This window comes from Manis javanica, chromosome 13 (genome assembly GCF_040802235.1).
Source record: "Manis javanica isolate MJ-LG chromosome 13, MJ_LKY, whole genome shotgun sequence".
NCBI classification, from domain to species: domain Eukaryota; kingdom Metazoa; phylum Chordata; class Mammalia; order Pholidota; family Manidae; genus Manis; species Manis javanica.
This window is the reverse complement of record NC_133168.1, coordinates 93,188,497-93,205,548: the sequence shown is the minus strand read 5'-3', so window position 1 is coordinate 93,205,548 and position 17,052 is coordinate 93,188,497. Positions and strand designations below refer to the sequence as shown.

General features: G+C 48.2%; 2 protein-coding genes and 1 pseudogene across 7 annotated transcripts; all 3 read left to right on the top strand.

Annotated features, from left to right (window-relative positions):
* The first annotated feature begins 3,329 nt into the window (after window positions 1-3,329).
* KXD1 (KxDL motif containing 1) lies at window positions 3,330-10,246 on the top strand. Of its 3 annotated transcripts, none has more exons than XM_017674488.3 (5): window positions 3,330-3,462; window positions 6,070-6,191; window positions 7,176-7,328; window positions 8,491-8,537; window positions 9,237-10,246. In XM_017674488.3, the coding sequence occupies exons 2-5, from the start codon at window positions 6,091-6,093 to the stop codon at window positions 9,500-9,502; spliced, it is 567 nt and encodes a 188-aa protein (XP_017529977.1). In that variant the 5' UTR covers window positions 3,330-3,462; window positions 6,070-6,090; the 3' UTR covers window positions 9,503-10,246. The 3 variants fall into 3 exon arrangements, with proteins under 3 accessions (XP_017529977.1, XP_017529975.1, XP_017529976.2); XM_017674486.3 differs by having other exon boundaries at window positions 3,364-3,385; XM_017674487.2 differs by having other exon boundaries at window positions 3,365-3,385; window positions 9,276-10,246.
* A 963-nt stretch (window positions 10,247-11,209) lies between these two features.
* UBA52 (ubiquitin A-52 residue ribosomal protein fusion product 1) lies at window positions 11,210-13,819 on the top strand. Of its 4 annotated transcripts, none has more exons than XM_017674493.3 (5): window positions 11,210-11,309; window positions 12,302-12,415; window positions 12,682-12,768; window positions 13,427-13,529; window positions 13,624-13,819. In XM_017674493.3, the coding sequence occupies exons 2-5, from the start codon at window positions 12,313-12,315 to the stop codon at window positions 13,715-13,717; spliced, it is 387 nt and encodes a 128-aa protein (XP_017529982.1). In that variant the 5' UTR covers window positions 11,210-11,309; window positions 12,302-12,312; the 3' UTR covers window positions 13,718-13,819. The 4 variants fall into 4 exon arrangements, with proteins under 4 accessions (XP_017529982.1, XP_017529981.1, XP_017529979.1 ...); XM_017674492.3 differs by having other exon boundaries at window positions 11,223-11,309; window positions 12,305-12,415; XM_017674490.3 differs by having other exon boundaries at window positions 11,236-11,287.
* Window positions 13,820-13,995: 176 nt separating this feature from the next.
* LOC108406015 (receptor-binding cancer antigen expressed on SiSo cells pseudogene) lies at window positions 13,996-15,311 on the top strand (annotated as a pseudogene).
* The last annotated feature ends 1,741 nt before the right edge of the window (window positions 15,312-17,052 follow it).

The window sequence follows — 17,052 nt, the reverse complement described above, 5'->3', positions numbered from 1 at the left end:
GTAGTAAACAACTTTAGTAAATAAACAGCTAAAGTAAGCAAATGTAAGAACACCAGCAATTATAATAATAATACTGTCGCTCAGGAATCAGAGGTATAGGCAAACACTACACATATTTAATCTTCACATTGGCCTTGAGACAAATACTCTGATATTTGGAGGTCATGTCATTGGCTGCATACAGAGTTGCAATTTTCATATTTTCCTGGTGGACTGAACTTTTTCTGTTGTGACATGTCCTCTTTATCTCCATGTTCTTGTCTTAGGGTGGGCTTTATTGACATTAAGATTGCACACCTGTCCTCTTTTGGTTCATGTTCTAAATGCTCCATCCTTTTCCATCATTTACCTTCCACATTTCTGTATCCTATGTTGTACATTTGTCTCTTGTAAGCAGCATGGAATTGGGTTTTGCTTTATGATCTAGTCTGCCCATCTTTGTCTATAAACTGGGGCATTTGATCTATTTACATTTAACATAATTATGGAACCTATTTGGACTTAAGTCTTCCTTCTTATGTATTTTTTTCTCTGTCCCACCTGCTCTATGCACCTTTTCACTCTTCTTTCTTGCCTTCTTTAGGATTGGATGCTTGTGTTTTGGTAAGACTATGCTCATTTTATAGATGGGGAAACTGAAGCACAAAGAAGATAACAACCTTGCTCATGACCACAGGGGAGAAGGGCAACATAGGCCAAGTATTTTTCCCTATTAACTTCAGTTCTAGCCAGGGAATTGGATATTGCCCAGTGATGCAGGTAAGTATCTAACTGCAGCTGTGATGGGTGCCACAAAGGAAATGAGACTGAAAAAAGTGGCAGAGAAAGGCTTCCAGTCCCCAATCTTAATCCTCTTACCCCACCAATGTCCTTATCACTGGGCTAACTGAGCATTCCCATCACTTCCCACCCTCTCACTTGAACACACAAAGAAGGAAAATATTTTGTCTTCACTCCTCTGTGCACAAAACATCTGGGGCCAGCCAAGTCCCTTTTGGCATCGATATGTAGTCTACACCCCTTCCAGGACCCTCATCAATGTTTCCTGGCCTCCAGTAGAGCCCAAGGGACCTATAGAAAAGCTTGGTTTCTCCATCCTTGGCCTATTCTGCTGCAGCCTGCAGAAAGAGGCATGGTTCTGCTTTTCCCAGCAGCCTCACCTGGGCTTTTCTGTCAGTGGCTGCTGCTTGGCTCACTGAGCTCCACGATTCTTACAGAGATCATGTCTACATTATATGCATTCCCACCATCCTGCCTTTGCTCCAAGGATTCACTCAGCCCTTAGTAATTGTCAGCAACTAGAAAACTCCTAATCCTACCTCAAAAACCCACCCTCATGTGCCTGCTTCCTTGCCCCTAAAATGAGCCCATACCCCACTCTTCAAGTTCTTCCAGCCTTGCATCTCTCCTTTCTGTAGTCCAACACTGTTCCTCTTGGGATTGGCAGGATCTTTTTCAAACTCTGTCTCCCTTCATCCTCCAGGGCTAGACAGAGACTGAGTACTTGCTGGATCCCCAAAATATGGGTCACACCCAGAGTGGGTGACTAGAGGGTATACTGAGCAAATTTTAAAGCTGCTTGTTGAACTAAATATATAAGAATCCTGGTTCTCATTAACTTCCCAATGAATAAAGACAGCAGACTATAGGAGTACAAATACAATTTACTTTCAGTTTACCAAGGGCTTACAGTGGGTCAAGCCTTATAAAAATTAACCTGAATGATTTCATAAGGTTAAGACACTTGCCCAAGACCATACAGTTAGGATGTAAGAGCTGGAATTAGAACTCAGATGTGCCCGATTCCAGGGCTATTAAAGACTCTTCCATGTGCTCAAGGACATGTATATATCTTCCAAGCTCCCAACAACTACAAAAAGCAGACATTGTGAACATCCAGCATCAGAGTTAACAAACTGAGACCCAGAAAAATAAGACATATAATATGTAAGACCTCAATAATTAATAATAATTGTGAACATTGAGTAATTACTATTTGTTTCATTTTGTTCTTGCATTTAACTTGAATTATGTCAAAAATGCATCCTCATATTAGTATGAACTCATGGTTCTCTGTATATATACCAGGGTACATATATAGAAGTAAACAGAGATGTGTGTATGCATGGGTTAGTAGTAATACGTGTATTCCCTAACTCTGATTGCCAAGAGGGTCTTTAAGTAATGGCACTCCAGAAACAGTGAGCACACCCAGCATCCAGATCTTGGTTTCTAAATATCACTCTTCAAGAAAAGGAACCAGGCTCCTTAGAAACATGGCTGATTCCAGGGATAGTCCAAAGCAAGCCTGGAACATTTCGTGGTACCCAAAGTAAAAGTACTGAGAGAAAGGTGAAGACATATAAAAGGACAGAGTTACAAGCCCTAACTTAAAGGGGCAGCAAAAGAAATAATATAAAATTAATTATAACCTACAGAATAAAATAAATATTCGTGAGTTTGTAGTGAAATAAATACTTGCATAGATACTTAATTGGAGAATGGACAGCTCTTGTTTGTGATAGAATTGCAATTAACAATTAATAAACAAAATCACCGTTACACAAATACCATAGTAATTGTTGTTGGCAAGAGCCATGGATGGATACTAAAGCTAGTAGGCGAAAAATGTTAAAAATAAAACAAAACTAGGGTATCTGCACGGTATTTTAAGCATCTCCCCATAATATATTTAATTATTGCAAAGGGGAAAATAGTAACTTGAGTTGAGAAACTGGCACATGCTTTAAGCAAGTAATCAAAGTCAGCATCACCAGTGATGAGACACAACATCTGTACCTCCTGATATGATGCCCTGAGGACACAACATCCCTTCTGGGGGATCCTGCAAAACTGTTCAACTTCAATCTCATCAAGAGGAAACACTGGAAAACCCATATTGATGGGTATTCTACAACAGTACTCGTCATAAGTATTAAGCTAATGAAAGATTAGGAAAGGCTGAAAAACTGTCACAGAGGAGAACGAGGAAGTATGACTAAATGCAACGTGGTATCCTTCTGGATTAGTAAAGGTCACTTAGTGGATCAGGTATTTTTGAACCTGGTAAGTCTGACTCCGAGCCTGGAAAGCAGGATACCTGAGTCTGAATGGACCACGGGCCACTCCAGTATTGTGTGACTTGTGGGGAGTGTCTGCCGTTCTCGGATCTCAGTCTTACCATCAATTAAACTGGATAACTTTCAGCTTCTCCGACCCCTTCCGAGTTCGAACTTTGGAAACTACGGAGGCGCGAGAGAGGCTGCTTGATTGGCTCTTTTCTGATACGTACATGCAAACTAGAGAGGCGTCTAAGCCCCACCCCTTCCGGCCGCGCCTCCATACACGCAAATCGGTCCCGGGCATGACCCCTTCACACTCGCTCGTACGTATGGGGCGTGGTGACGTTGCGGCTGCTCGGGCGCCATCCCGGAAGCGCGAGCAAGGCCGCCAGATGTGCAGGTGCCGCTGTCACCGACGCCGGGGCTGAGTTCAGGGTTGGGCTGGGGCCTCCGGGTCGCTGGGGAGCCGGGCCGGGTTGGGCGCAGCCTTTGGGCTATCGCGGGTGGGGCGCGCCGCTGGCCACATCTGGGCCCTCCTCCTGCGCACAGATCTGTTTTCCCGTCTGCGCAGTGGAAGCGCGGGCAGCGCCTCAGGCCGGATCCGGATTCGGATTCGGGGTGTTGGAGCTTGGGTCTGTGTTCAGACTGTCGTGTTAGCCTGTAACCGAAGATCGGGCGTTATCCTGCTTGGGTCTCAGTTTTCCCACTTGGCAGGGACGGGGCGTGAGGGGATTCGCGACCCCTCTGTACTTGGGGGTTTTGCTGAGCTTGGGTCACCAAACTTAATTATGTAAATGGACTCGGTGGGATCGCGGCGCCTACCCGCCTGGTTGCCGCATGACCTTGATAAACTGAACCCACCCTTACGAGCTTTAGTTGCTGTCGAAGATGATAGTGTCTGCCTCCTGGGGGTGATTGTGGATCAAATGAAGCCTTATACAAGTGTTTGCTCATATTCCTGGAAGCACCGAGCAGTCCCTTGTAAAAAATGCCGACTCCCTGTCCTTGGACTTCATCTCATTCCCCCTTGGAGAAACAGCCTGCTCGGAACCCAGCTCCTTACCCCTATTGGTTTCAGCCCCACTGACAGCACTGGTAGATTCTGATTCTTTGTTATTCCTATTTTCTGTATAAGAAAACTAAATTCAGAAAGGTGAGATGACTCTCCCAACGTCTTGCAGCCTCCCTCTGCGTGTTTCACTCATAAATATATTTGGACCAGGGACCAGGGACCTTGCTGGGTCATTTTCCTGTATGTGGGCCAGACTGTTAGGGAAGGCTTCCTGAGAGGCAGCTGGGCTGGTAGTGTGCCTTGAATCCCTCAGCCCTCACATCTGGCAGCCAGAGACAGGAAAGAGCCCTACTTTGAAGCAGAACTGTTTCCCACAGGTCCAAATCCTGTGCTTGCCAGGCTTTAGCTGTGGGCTTCCCCCCACATGACTTTGTCCTTTCGTTCAACTGCTCTCTATACATGATCACACTTTGGAAATGTGGAGACTGTGGGTGTCCATACCTGGCACATAGTGGGAGCTCAATAAACTGATTGCTAGATGAGAATTTCACCAGCTAAACTGATTACTAGATGAGAATTTCACCAGCTGTGGTTGCTTCTATCGAGAAGGCATGTAGGAACTGCAAATTGCCAGCCATATTCAGGGAAAGATAACCTTGGCCTCTGATGTTTGAGGGAATAAAAAGTATTAGCTGCTAACACTTGTAAATGAGGCAATTTCTCACGCACAAAAAAACCGTATTTCCGGGGGTTTTTTTCCTTGAAAAATTAAGTCTGGCAGAAATTAGTCACCGTAAGAAGCAGCTGCCTTCATGTGGGTGGATACTGAACACCTGTTCAGATTCACACCTTTGTGGATCCTGGGAAACATGGGCATTTGAATTGTGACTCAATGTCACTGGCTGTGTGACAGTGGCCCAGTTTCTCAGAGTCTGTTTTTTCAAAAAAAAAAGGAGCATAAAAGTTCCCAGTGCATGAAGTTGGTGCCTTGTTTGGCATACGGTAGGTGCTCAGTAAAGAGGGTAGATTAAGTGGGCTCAGAAAGCCCTTCTTGATCCTATATGTCTATCCTAACCAATTTCAGGTGGGTCTTTCCATCAGCTAGTTAGTATGTGGATCCAAGAGCCAAGCTATGTCAGGATTCTGGGTTTTTCTTAAACCACCCCAGGAGGGTCAGTGCTGAAGCTTTTTTCTAGAACACTCCCACCCTCCCACCAGGATGGTCATCTGTGTGCCAGGGAAGCTGGAAACTACAGAGCCATATGGGTTCCTAGGGCCCACAGCCTGGCTTCAAGTGCCTGGAATTCTTGGCTTTAATTTCCTAATAAAAGTCTAGTGTCAGAGCTTAAGTTAGAAAGGTTCTGTTTGCCTCTGCCAAACTAAATTTTGGCGATCCCTTGCCGAGAGGCAGGTTCTGGGCTGGACTCTGGAGACAGCAGCAAGGGAGAGAGACATGCCTCTGCTCTCTTGGAGCTTACATTGCTGTGGGAGCAACAGACAAAGGGATAGCTGATGGTTAAGATCATTTCCAGAAGAGACAAACAGTGACACAATAAAACATGGTAAGAGTGAATGGAGGAGTCATCAAACGCCCCTTTGTAGAGAAGAGGTAGTGATGTTTCTAGGGGGCAGCCATGTATGTTCCGCCAGCAGGGATGGCAGGTGCAAATGCCCTGTGGTAGAATGAGCAAAGGCAGGGGATGTGGGAGGAGCCTGGCGGATCTATGCAGGTGGAAGGTTCCTGTGGCCTTGGGTACATGGAGAATGGGGGCCATGGAGGTAGGCGGGGTGATGGGATTCAGATATGCTTGGGTATAATTTACAAATTTGACCTGTAGGTTTTCCAACAGCCCCAAATTCTCAGGATGACAAAGCTGAGACTCAGGTGGCATGACTGACTCATGGTCATGCAGCCTGTGAGGTTTCCGGCTCCTCTGTCCCACCTTCTCCAGTGCCTCATGCAGACTGAGGACTCTTTCTTCCTGCCTGTTTCAGGCAGTGGAGGAGGAGAAAGAGATGGACCCCCAGGACTCGGCCTCAAGGGTCTTCTGCAGCCGCATCCTGAGCATGGTGAACACAGACGATGTCAACGCCATCATCCTGGCCCAGAAGAACATGTGAGTGGTGGCCAAGGGCTGTGGGCCCAGAGCGTGGGAAGGAATCCACTTGCTGGCCAGCATTCTTGCCCTGCCTGCCCTTACCCTGGGCCCACACTGGTGATAAAATGAAGGAAATGAGCAAATCTGCTGGCTGGCTCCAGCATAAAGTGAATTCCTTCCTGGCCTGGAGGCGAGGCCTTGGCACAGGAAGCAGGGTTTGGGGATGGTTTTGCAGCTGTGGGAGCCTTAGCAGCTCCTGTCCCAAGGGAGAGTTGGGAGGGATAGGAAAAGGCTGCTGGGGGATTTGAGGGAGCCAGAGGGCTGACTCCATTGGACGGCTGACCTCTCAGAACCCAGGTGTTTTCTGCAGCGCACCCAGGATCTCTTGGAGGGGCTGTGAGCAGCCTTTGTCCTCCTTGGGGCTTGGCACTGTGGTCTTCACAGCCTCACCTTAATTCCTGGTTGCCCTGTGGGGAAGAAGGGCTGACACAATCTTAGGATGGAAGCATAGCCTCCTGTGGCTTTATATTTGGTTCTTGAAGCTGAAGGCTCTTCCTTCCATTTACAACACAGCACAAACCTGATACCCTTACATTTCTTTCACCTTGTGACAGGGGTGGTGGGTGTGTCTAGGTCAGATTCAGTCCTGGCTTGGGGAACTCCAGACTGAGGGGAGACAAAACCAGACACAGACCTTCCTGTCCCCATGGTATCAGAATTGGGCCAGAGGAACAAGCTGGGGCTAGGGAAGTCAGGGAGTCAAAGAGTCTGCTTGAGGGAGGGGGTGAAGGCCACATGAGGACACAATGGGTAGGGTTTTGAAGGTTGAATAGGAGTTTTCTAATTGACTCACATAGCAGGTAGAGCTCTGCAGGACAAGGGAACAGCACATGCAAAGGCCATAAACAGGAAAGAGCTTAGTGTGATCAGTTGTTAGGGCATGGTCATTAGCAGGGCCCTGGAGGCTGAGCAGAGGAGCTGGTGCCCTCTCTCTGCCACTAGGCTGGACCGCTTTGAGAAGACCAATGAGATGCTGCTGAACTTCAACAACCTGTCAAGTGTCCGCCTACAGCAGATGAGTGAGCGCTTCGTGCACCACACGAGGACCCTGGTGGAGATGAAGCGGGACCTGGACAGCATCTTCCGCAGGATCAGGTGGGTGCTCTGGCCTCTGAGCCTCAGGTTCCTACACCCTTCAGGAAGGGCCGTCTACTCCATGTAACAGGGCAATGGGGAGATTTGGCTCATTTGTTTTAAGATGCTTTATCATGTACTTAGCATCCAAGATCTGAATTTTGGGATAAAAATTTTGAAGTTTCTGAATTTCACTTTTATTTATCTTTTAAAAAATGCAACATAGCACTGGATGCATAATTCAAAAGGTAGGCAAGAGCAGGCAATGAAAGGCAAGCCTCAGGTCCCCCTTACCTCCCAACCAATTTTTCTTTTAAGAGGTAAATGAGATTGCTGGTTTCTGTGAGAACAGCCGAAGAAAGATGATGTCCAAGGAATTGGCCAGCCCTGCAGCTGTATTTCCAGCTGACGGTTGCTTCCTCTGTCCTGGGGGCAGCTGGACCTGCTGGCCGACTCGGAGCAGCTGCCAAAGACTGAGTGGAGTATGCTTCCTTGAGCAAGCTCTTTGCAGAAATCATGAGATGGGCCATTTAACTCCTTTATAAAAGCACATCTTTTCTGGGGTGTCTGCCAGGCTAGCTGCCCAAATGTGGCATGGGGGGCGAGCAGGAACCCCAAGTGTTGGCACCTCTTACGTGTATCTGTATCACCCAGGAAAGAGGTAGGGGTGTCCACCTAGTCACCTCATGGGCAGGGGCCCAGCATTGGTGGTACTTCTGGAGGGGGACTGGCTGGCCGTGGGGTGGGAGACTGTTATTAAGGCCCCTTTGCCATTCTTTGTAAAGGAGACTGCATTACTTGAAAAAAAAAAGAACATCTGGTTAAAAACGGAAGTGCATCTTTAACCTGCTGTGAATTTCAGTATAACAAGTGCCAGTAGTCAGTGTTTGGGGAGTGGTTAGACACGAGGCAGATAGAGGGCCCAGCCAGTGTCCAGCCCCAGTACTGAGGATGTGAAGAAGTGTGTGACAGCTGGGTAACTGGCATCCACCCTGGGGGTGGGAGGTCTGTGGGGCTGAGTGCCTGGGCCTCCTTCCAGCCTGGCAGCAGAGTGTGACGAGCAGCAGTGGGGAGTTCCCACAGCCTGCCTGCCCGAAGCTGGCAGCAAGGGTTCCAGGCGTGTGCCAGGCCCAGCCTGTCCGCTCAGCAGGTTCAGCCCTGTGTGCCTTCCCTTCCCCCACAGGACACTGAAAGGGAAGCTGGCCAGGCAGCACCCGGAGGCCTTCAGCCGTAAGTGTGACTCAGGGCTCCTGCACCCACAGATGCCAGGGCCCTCAGCCCAGGGCTGGCTTTCAGGTCGTCACCTCAGGGCTGATATGGCCCTGGAGAACAGTGGGTCCAGAGAAGCAGGGGGCCAGGGAGGGGTCTTCCTGGCAACCTGTCAAGGTTGCACTGGGGAACATGGACAAGAATGATAACAATCCTTGCCCGAGTGAGTACCTTGTACCCCTACAAGCCAGACTATTGCTGACAACCCCCCATGAAATGGGGGCTATGAGTATCCCATTTCATATGGGGAAACTGAGACTCAGAGGGACAGTGACTTGTTAAGAGGAAGCACAGCATTCTCACATGCTGAGCCTCAGTTTAACCCCTCTGCCAAATGGGCCAACAGCTCCCACCCCAGGGCTGCCGACAACCACAGACACAAAAGCGATACCATCATTAGCCCTGGTTTATAGAGCAGGCAGTTGAGGCGAGGGCAGGTCAGGGGCCTGACCCTGGTGACACAGTCAAGAGGGCAGAGGTAGGCTTGGGCTCACCCCCAGGGACCATGTGGGCTGGACCCCAGAGAACCTTACCTCCCCTCACCTTGAAGGGAGGCCTCTTACATGCTTGGGCCTCAGTTTCCTTGAAAAATGGGCCAAGCCCCATGTGGTGGGGGTACTTCCAAGGGGTCCCAGGCCCATTAAATCCCCTGATGCCCAGCACAGCAACGAAGCAACTCCTGGAGCCTCCTTTCCCTAGACATCCCAGAGGCATCCCTCCTGGAGGATGAGGATGAAGACCCCATCCCGCCCAGCACCACGACCACCATCGCCACCTCGGAACAGAGCACAGGCTCCTGTGACACCAGCCCAGACACCGTCTCGCCCTCCCTCAGCCCTGGCTTTGAGGACCTCTCCCACATCCGGCCTGACTCCCCTGCCATTAATGGCCGTAGCCAGACAGATGAGGAGACACTGGGCGAGTAGCCCTGCTCCCCGGGCCCCAAGGGCTGTCAGGGCAGCAGTCCTTCCCTGGTGTCTGATGTGGCAGCCAGTAAGCCTGCCTCCAGCTCATTAGCTTTGCCACCCTGTTCTTTTATCCAGGGCTGCTGGGGGACAAGGCACCCTTCCGGGGGTGTGGAGTTCTGGAGGGGGAGGGTCCTTTCATTCCCATTTCTTCCTCTCTGAGAACAGCTGTTCTGCAGATCCTCTGCTAGGCTGCAGGAGGACCAGCCCAGCTGGAGTCGTTGGGCTGAGCCCAGAGGAGCTTTTCCAGAGCAGGTTCAAGTCTGCTCTGAATAACACATAAAGGGTCCCAGAGCAGGTGGCCCCTGCCCCAGCACCCCAGTCAGGACCTCCCCAAGGCTGACGAGCACCATCATGTCTGAGTTCACCCCAGCCCACCCCTACACCTACTAATAGTCATCTCTCTGCCCCTTCCTCCAATGAAAGTATTGAATACTTTCTCCAATGAGTATCTCTAAGGAGGTTTCTGAGATAGTTATAGAAGGCTTGAGACAAAGGCTGGCCATCCACTCATTCTCGAGCCTAATGAGACCCACGTTTCTTTGACCAGAGGTGTGAACCCTGAGGGTCTGCAGGCCTCTCCCAGTGCCTCTATGGAGCAAGACAAGCCACCTTGGAAAACAGTTAAATGGAATATTTTTGTACCCAGTGTTTACAGATGCTGTTTGGAAATTATCAATAAAAAGACTATTACTAAAAAGGGAAGGGTGGGCCTTGTCATGGCTTCCTTCCATCCTTGGGCCAGCAGCCCAGAAGGGGGAACAAATGCTGGTTATAGGACAGGAGGGTTATGGACAGCCAGGAACCACTGGGTTAGAAACATGTTGCTGCTCTTGGTAGGAGTCGCTCTTGGTGGAAACCATTATAAACCTAAGTTCCTATCACCAGGTAGCCCCTTGCACATGCTGTTCTGACTGCTTACAGCATTGTTTCCTTACCTTCTTGACTAATTCCTCCAGATCTCAGCCCTAGCATGGGCTCCTCAGGGAGCCAGACTGGGTCCCGTTCCCATTAGACACTCTCACAGACATCTCATCTTTCAAGCGCCTAGAAATTATGTAATTAAAGGCACCTTAGTAGACCCGATTGTCCACTTTTGCCTGGTCCATAAGGGGTGCTGGGAAGTGTTCAAGGAAATAAAGACAGGCTGCCAAGCCTACAGGTAACATCTGTCCCACATCCTTCCCGCGCCTGGCTCTTTTTAACCATCCAAAAGTTTCCTTGGTTTTACATCCAAAACAGACCCTGGCTTGCACTCTGTTTTCTTAAGTGAATGCACCAGCCCCATCTGCTGTTGCTCTCGCTTTAGCTACGGCCTGAAGTTCACCTGCGCAGAGCGACCAGAGAGTTTTGAAATAACTGACTCAGGGTGTTTAGCTCCCAGGGTGTCTTCACGTCCCATCCCTCCGTCCTGGACATGCAGACGCTGTGCTTAAAACAGTCTTCCCTATTCTATTCAACAAGTATCCTGGAGCCCCCGCTACTTGCCAGCCCAGAGACAAAGGGTGTAAACACCTGGAAAGGTGCGGCCGCGTCCTCGCGTGGCCCAGCTGGAGGCGGGCTGGAGGCGCTCGCCCACAGGTTTGCGGCTTCATTCACCAGCCTCCAACATGGCGCTGGGGCAGGGCGGGGCAACGACACGCTGTGACGTACGCGCGCAGTGTGATCGGTGCGCAGGCGCACTCAGCGGCAACTCGGTGGCTTCCGGTTCCGCCGCCCTCTTTCACCAACGAGGCCGTCGAGACGGTTGGTGGTAGCCCCCGTGCGGGTCGGTATTGGGCCGAGGATGGGCGGGAGCATGTGGGAAGCCGCGGGTAGACGGGGTGCGGCCCTGAAACTTCGCGCGGGCCAGGTTCCGCGGGATGGCCGGGGCTGGCGGAGCAGGGTGCTTGGGGCCGGGGTTCGGAGCCCGGCCTGGGCCCAGGGAGGCAAACCGGCCTTTGGGAGAGGGGGCCTGGCCGCCCGTCCCTCCCCAGCTGCCCCACTAGGCCTCGGGGCTTGGATGGGAGTTCTTGGGCCGATCCCAGTTAATAGAGGAAGGGTACTGAGTAGCTTTTCTCTGTGATGGACACCGTTCCTTACCTTCTAAAAGTACTAACCCCCCCAAGCTGGGTCTCTGTCTGCCTCCCTTAATACGTCAGTAAGGACAGGCTATATCTCGTAGGCTTCTTGTTTTCTTCCTCTGGAAAATTAAGTGTTACGTGTGAATAAGGACCTGGCACGTGACTGGCAGATACCATTTATAGGTTAGAGTAAAGGCAATAAGTGTGTTCTGGCGAGTTTGGTCATACCCGAGAAGGCAGCCAGACTGTTGTTGGGTATCCAGGTTAGAGTTGGAGAGGAAAAGAAGTAAAGGGAGGAAAGTGTATTGGGATTTTCTCTGAGGCTGCAGGAAGGCCCGCTGTGGAGCAGCTGTGGGGAGGGGGGAGGGGACCTCTAGACCACACTTGGGGAAAATGTGCTTGGCAGGACAGTGCCCTAGCCCTGTACTTATCCATCGGCAAAGTTGACAGTCCTCCTCTGCCAGGCCCAGGCAGCATGACCACAGTCCTTATTCCCATGAAGTACAGTCGTGCCATGGGTCCAGGGAGAACGTGTTTGGGCTGCAGGCTCGGTAGGTGGAAAGAAACAGGCATTGGGAAGGGCCTGCAGTTAGGACTGTTGCAGGCACAGGTCTGGCACTCGGGGCCAAGGGTGCCCAGCTCCAGAGCTCCAGCTGCTCAGACCTGTAATGCTCACAACTCCATCCCCTTTTCCTAGCAGACGCAGAGATGCAGATCTTTGTGAAGACCCTGACAGGCAAGACCATCACCCTTGAGGTTGAGCCCAGCGACACCACTGAGAATGTCAAATCTAAAATCCAAGACAAGGAGGGTGAGTTGGGCTGGACCTAGGGGCTCTATCGAACCTCTCAGCCCAGGAGAGCCACTCTTGTGTGCATAATGGGTGTTGGGCCTGGACACACCTCAGCCTTGCCAGTGCTTCCCCTGTGTAATCTCAGGAAGGCTCTTTTCTCTACCTGTTTCCCTTTTTGACAGATTGGAGCTAAAGCCTGAACAGTCCTGCAGGCAGGAGTAGGGAGCTGCCAGTAAGTAATATGTTTGCCAGAGCCTCAGTAACTCGTTTCTCTCTCTCCCCAGGCATCCCACCTGACCAGCAGCGTCTGATTTTTGCAGGCAAACAGCTAGAGGATGGCCGCACTCTCTCAGACTACAGTATTCAGAAAGGTACTACAGGTGGGGTGGCTGGACAGGGCCCCATGAGACTTATGGCTGGGATGGAGCAGTGACTGGGATGGAGCAGATAGCCTCATTAATACAAGGAGGTTGTGGTGTGGGACAGCATCAGGTGAGGGTGGGGAAATCTTGTTTTATAAGGTAGTTCTCATTCACAAAATCTAACAATCTTCATCTGTGCTTCTAACTAGTAGTGGTTTCTCCATTCTTCATTATTTTTTTTAAATACTTTATTGTTTTAAAACGTGGTAAGGGAAATTACTGCTATCGTAAAGGAAAACAGTACATGAGATTTTTTTGCAGCCATGAGATTTTTTTAACTATCTTGTCTAGCAAAATAAAAGGTCATGTTTACACTACTGAGAGATTGCCTTCCCTGTCAGGAAACCCAGATGGATACCATGGTTGTTGGCACAGATTAGCCTTAGACCCCCTAAGGGCTGGTGGGAAATGACAGTGAGGTGCAGGTTTTGTGGGGTAGGCCAGTGTGTCCAGGTACATGTAGAATACCCAGGGGATTCTCTTGTGTTCGTTCGTCACACTTGAGGAGCTCCAGTCTATAGGGTGCTGGAGGGCCCTGCTCTGTGCCTGTGGGACTGCGGTGCTGGGGCTAGGCTTAGACACTGTCTTTCTGACCCTCTCCCTGTAGAGTCCACCCTGCACTTGGTGCTTCGCTTGCGGGGGGGCATCATCGAGCCTTCCCTCCGGCAGCTAGCCCAGAAATACAACTGCGACAAGATGATCTGCCGCAAGTATGCGCTCAGATGGGGGAGGCAGGCTTGACTGGTTAGGGGGGGGCATCAGGGTTGGGATGTGCTCTCACCAGTCCCTCCTGTCCCTGCTAAGGTGCTATGCTCGCCTGCACCCCCGTGCTGTCAACTGCCGCAAGAAGAAGTGTGGCCACACCAACAACCTGCGCCCCAAGAAGAAGGTCAAATAAGCCTCTCCACTGGCTCTTCCTTTGCCCTTAGGGTGGCCTCCTGCCCTTGCGTCATGGCCTTGGGGGCTCAATAAAGTTTCTCTTCGTTGACTGCAGCAGTAACTAGTGTCCGAGTGGCTGGTTTGTGCAATGGGGAAGTGGCTGAGTTGTGGGTGTCTCCCTTAGGGACTCCTTGCCATTCAGTTCTGTGTAGCCTTAGAGGAGGTCTTCTTTTGGGTCCAGTTGTCTTAACTGTAAAACTTGCTGTGGTCCCTGCCTTTAACATCTAGCAGGGTTTGTGACAATGGCAGCATTAACAAGTTTCAGTCCTAGCCCTGTCACATACCCCGTGAGCCTGCACATCAGGGTTTTGTCATATGCAACACGGGAATAAAAACCTTCAGCCCCAGTAGAGAGAAGGGGGAGAGTCTGAGGAAGGGTGTCCCAAGGAGGGGGCGGCCATGGCAGCTGTGCAGCAGCCGGCGGAACGCGCACGCCCAGCTTTGAATGAGCGGGGCTGGGATGACGCGCAGAGCGCGCGACTTGTGGCAGCTCAAGAGTTTCTGCCGGCTGGGTGGGGAAGGGGCAGGTTTTGATTCCCACCATGCCTATCACACAGTTTCGTTTATTTAAAGTTTATACCTGCCTAGCAATAGTTTTCTTCCTAAAGAGATTAATATGCAGATCTGGCCGAGTACGAAAATTAAGTGGAGACCCAATAACTGCCAACTACAGTTTGATGATTCCTCAGTTCTGAAACAGATGTTGAAGAGTGGACTTCTTGGGATGAAGACACACCTACAAGTGTAAAGATTGAAGGAGGGAATGTGGCAACACAACAAAATGCTTTGGGACAGTTGGAACCTATTTTGACATGACACCAACTATAAGGAAAACTCGGAAAACTGTTATTAAGAAGAGAGAACCATTAAATTTTGGCGTCCCAGATGGTAGCACAGGCTTCTCTAGTAGATTAGCAGCTGTACAAGAAAATGCCTTTTATTCATCAACCTGTATTAGGTGACTTAGGTGCCTGGCAGGAAAATACCAATGCATGAGAAGAAGATGCCGCCTGGCAAGCAGAAGTTCTGAGGCAGCAGAAGACAGAGAAAAGAGAACAGCAGAACAACAAAGGAAGAAAATGGAAAAAGAAGCACAGCGGCTAATGAAGAAACAAAACAAAACTGATGTGAAACTTTCATAACAAATTCTCTTTAAATGTCATAGTGCCAGTAGGAGAATATGTGCTCCACAACACAAGCAACATTTTTGTGGACTTGAGAGTATTTTCAGATTACAGAAACACTGCTTCATTTTAATGTACCCATCAGATCATCCAGGACACCAGAACTCTCTCACAGTACCTTGAATTCTCAGTGATTGAAACTCAAAACAAAAAACTTAGGAGACAATATTTTCTTCAACATGCTCCAAGTGTAGGACAATTGTTTGCTGTTGAAAAATTATTGCAAGTTGAATATACCAGTACTGCTTCAAGCTAGTGTTTCTAGCTCAGTAAATGGCTGTAAATAATTTTATGATGGGAAAGAACTCTGCTGTCTATAATGCTTTCCTTCAGTGTGCATAATGATAAAATAAATAATTTTAAATATTCTTTTGTTTCCATGGTTATCTGACCTAAATCAGACTGCAGAACTTGAACTTTTTAATTTTTGTTGTCAGAAGCTGATATTGGCATATGTTTCCTCTTGTTGGAACTGGTATTGTTTATGTTTGATACAACATTAAGGAATTTCATGATTTTGGTTTTCAAGAAAATGACATTAAATGCAATAATTTTATTTATGAAGTTTTTGTACATCATTGTTTCACATGGTGTAATGTTATACTTGTAATATATATTGCATGTATAAACATTGAAAATCAGTTAAATGACAAATTTGTTTTACACTGTTACAACTTGTGAGTTTTAAAAACTAGAATTTGTAGTTAATCCCTTTTGTTGTAGATTTTAAGATGTATGGTGTCCTTAAGTACCTTAGTTCCTCCCGGGCAAAAGCCATTAATTTAAAAATGCAGAAAGCCTTCAGTTCAACTGGTGGTGTTGGTTAAGATAATATTGATTCATTGAATTATAAACCAAGATAGGAATAGTAATATTTTTATTTTGGGGTATTGAATGACTCCAAAATAGTTTTAAGGAAATAGATACATATTATATTAATAGGGAAAAACATAGATTTGATAGTTTAAAATCCCATTAAATTTTTCTCCACAATTAAAATACTTCTAGCTGATCTTCTATGGCTTCAGGATTTTTAAAGATTTTTACTTTCTTAAAAATTATTGCCCAAAAGTAACATTGTTTTTAAAATGTCATAGATACGCTATAAGACAAATACTGCTAATATATTTGAATTACAGTGATATTTCATAGTAAAATCACAAACTATACAGTGGAAGTCCCCTAAGTCCTTAGCCTAGGCTTCTCGAGGAAATGCGACTGTAGAATCAGTTGAAATTTAACTTTGTAAAAAGCCCCTTATTAGAACCCCAAGCCACCTTTTCAGTTACCATGTTAACTAGAGTTTCTGCCATTAAACTCCCAATTAAGTAGAATTAGACTCAAATTTTTAATAATGTATTCTCTTTCCTTATTTGTATCTATTTTTAGTTATGGGAATGCTACATGATTTGTCTAAATTTGGAGTTCATAAAGGATAACCTTTCTATTAGCACAGTAAATTTTACTGCTTTTCGCCATCTAGTTGACAAATAATTTAAATCTGCTTTGGTCACGATTTTCAAGTGTGTGAGATTCTGGTTTTTGTTCGGCTTTTTTATTTTTGTTTATTTAGAGATAAAGACTGGTTAGAAATTTCAGTTTGTATGACTAATTAGGAAGATCCTTCTCATGGAAAGAATAAATAACAATTTGGGAATTAAAAAAAAAAACCCAGCCCAAGCTCCAGTGCAGCTGTGTATTAGCCATGTCTCTGGCTGGGCCCTGGTTACGTTGATGACCCTCATGCCTGTGTCCTAGAAGTGTCCAAGTGTGGGTGGGTGGGTGGGTAAAAGGGAACATCCCGAGTTTCTGTTCTCAAGTGTAACTTGATATTAGCACCTGGGCCCCACCTGAGACCAATCATGTCAGTCTCCAAGGTGCAGGTCTTGGTGTTCATAAATTTTGGGTTGCTGCTCCTTGTAGCACCCTGGATTGGCCCTGAGAAGGCCATAATTTTGTCTTGGAACTAGGGACTTGGTGTAGGTAACGACTCAGGCCTAGACAATTCCAGGGTCCTGCCAAGACCTGGAGTGCCAGCTAAAGGCTGGTTGTGTCACTGCTTCAGCTAATTCAGCTTTATCCCTGTCAACTGCCTCTGCTCCTTAAGCCT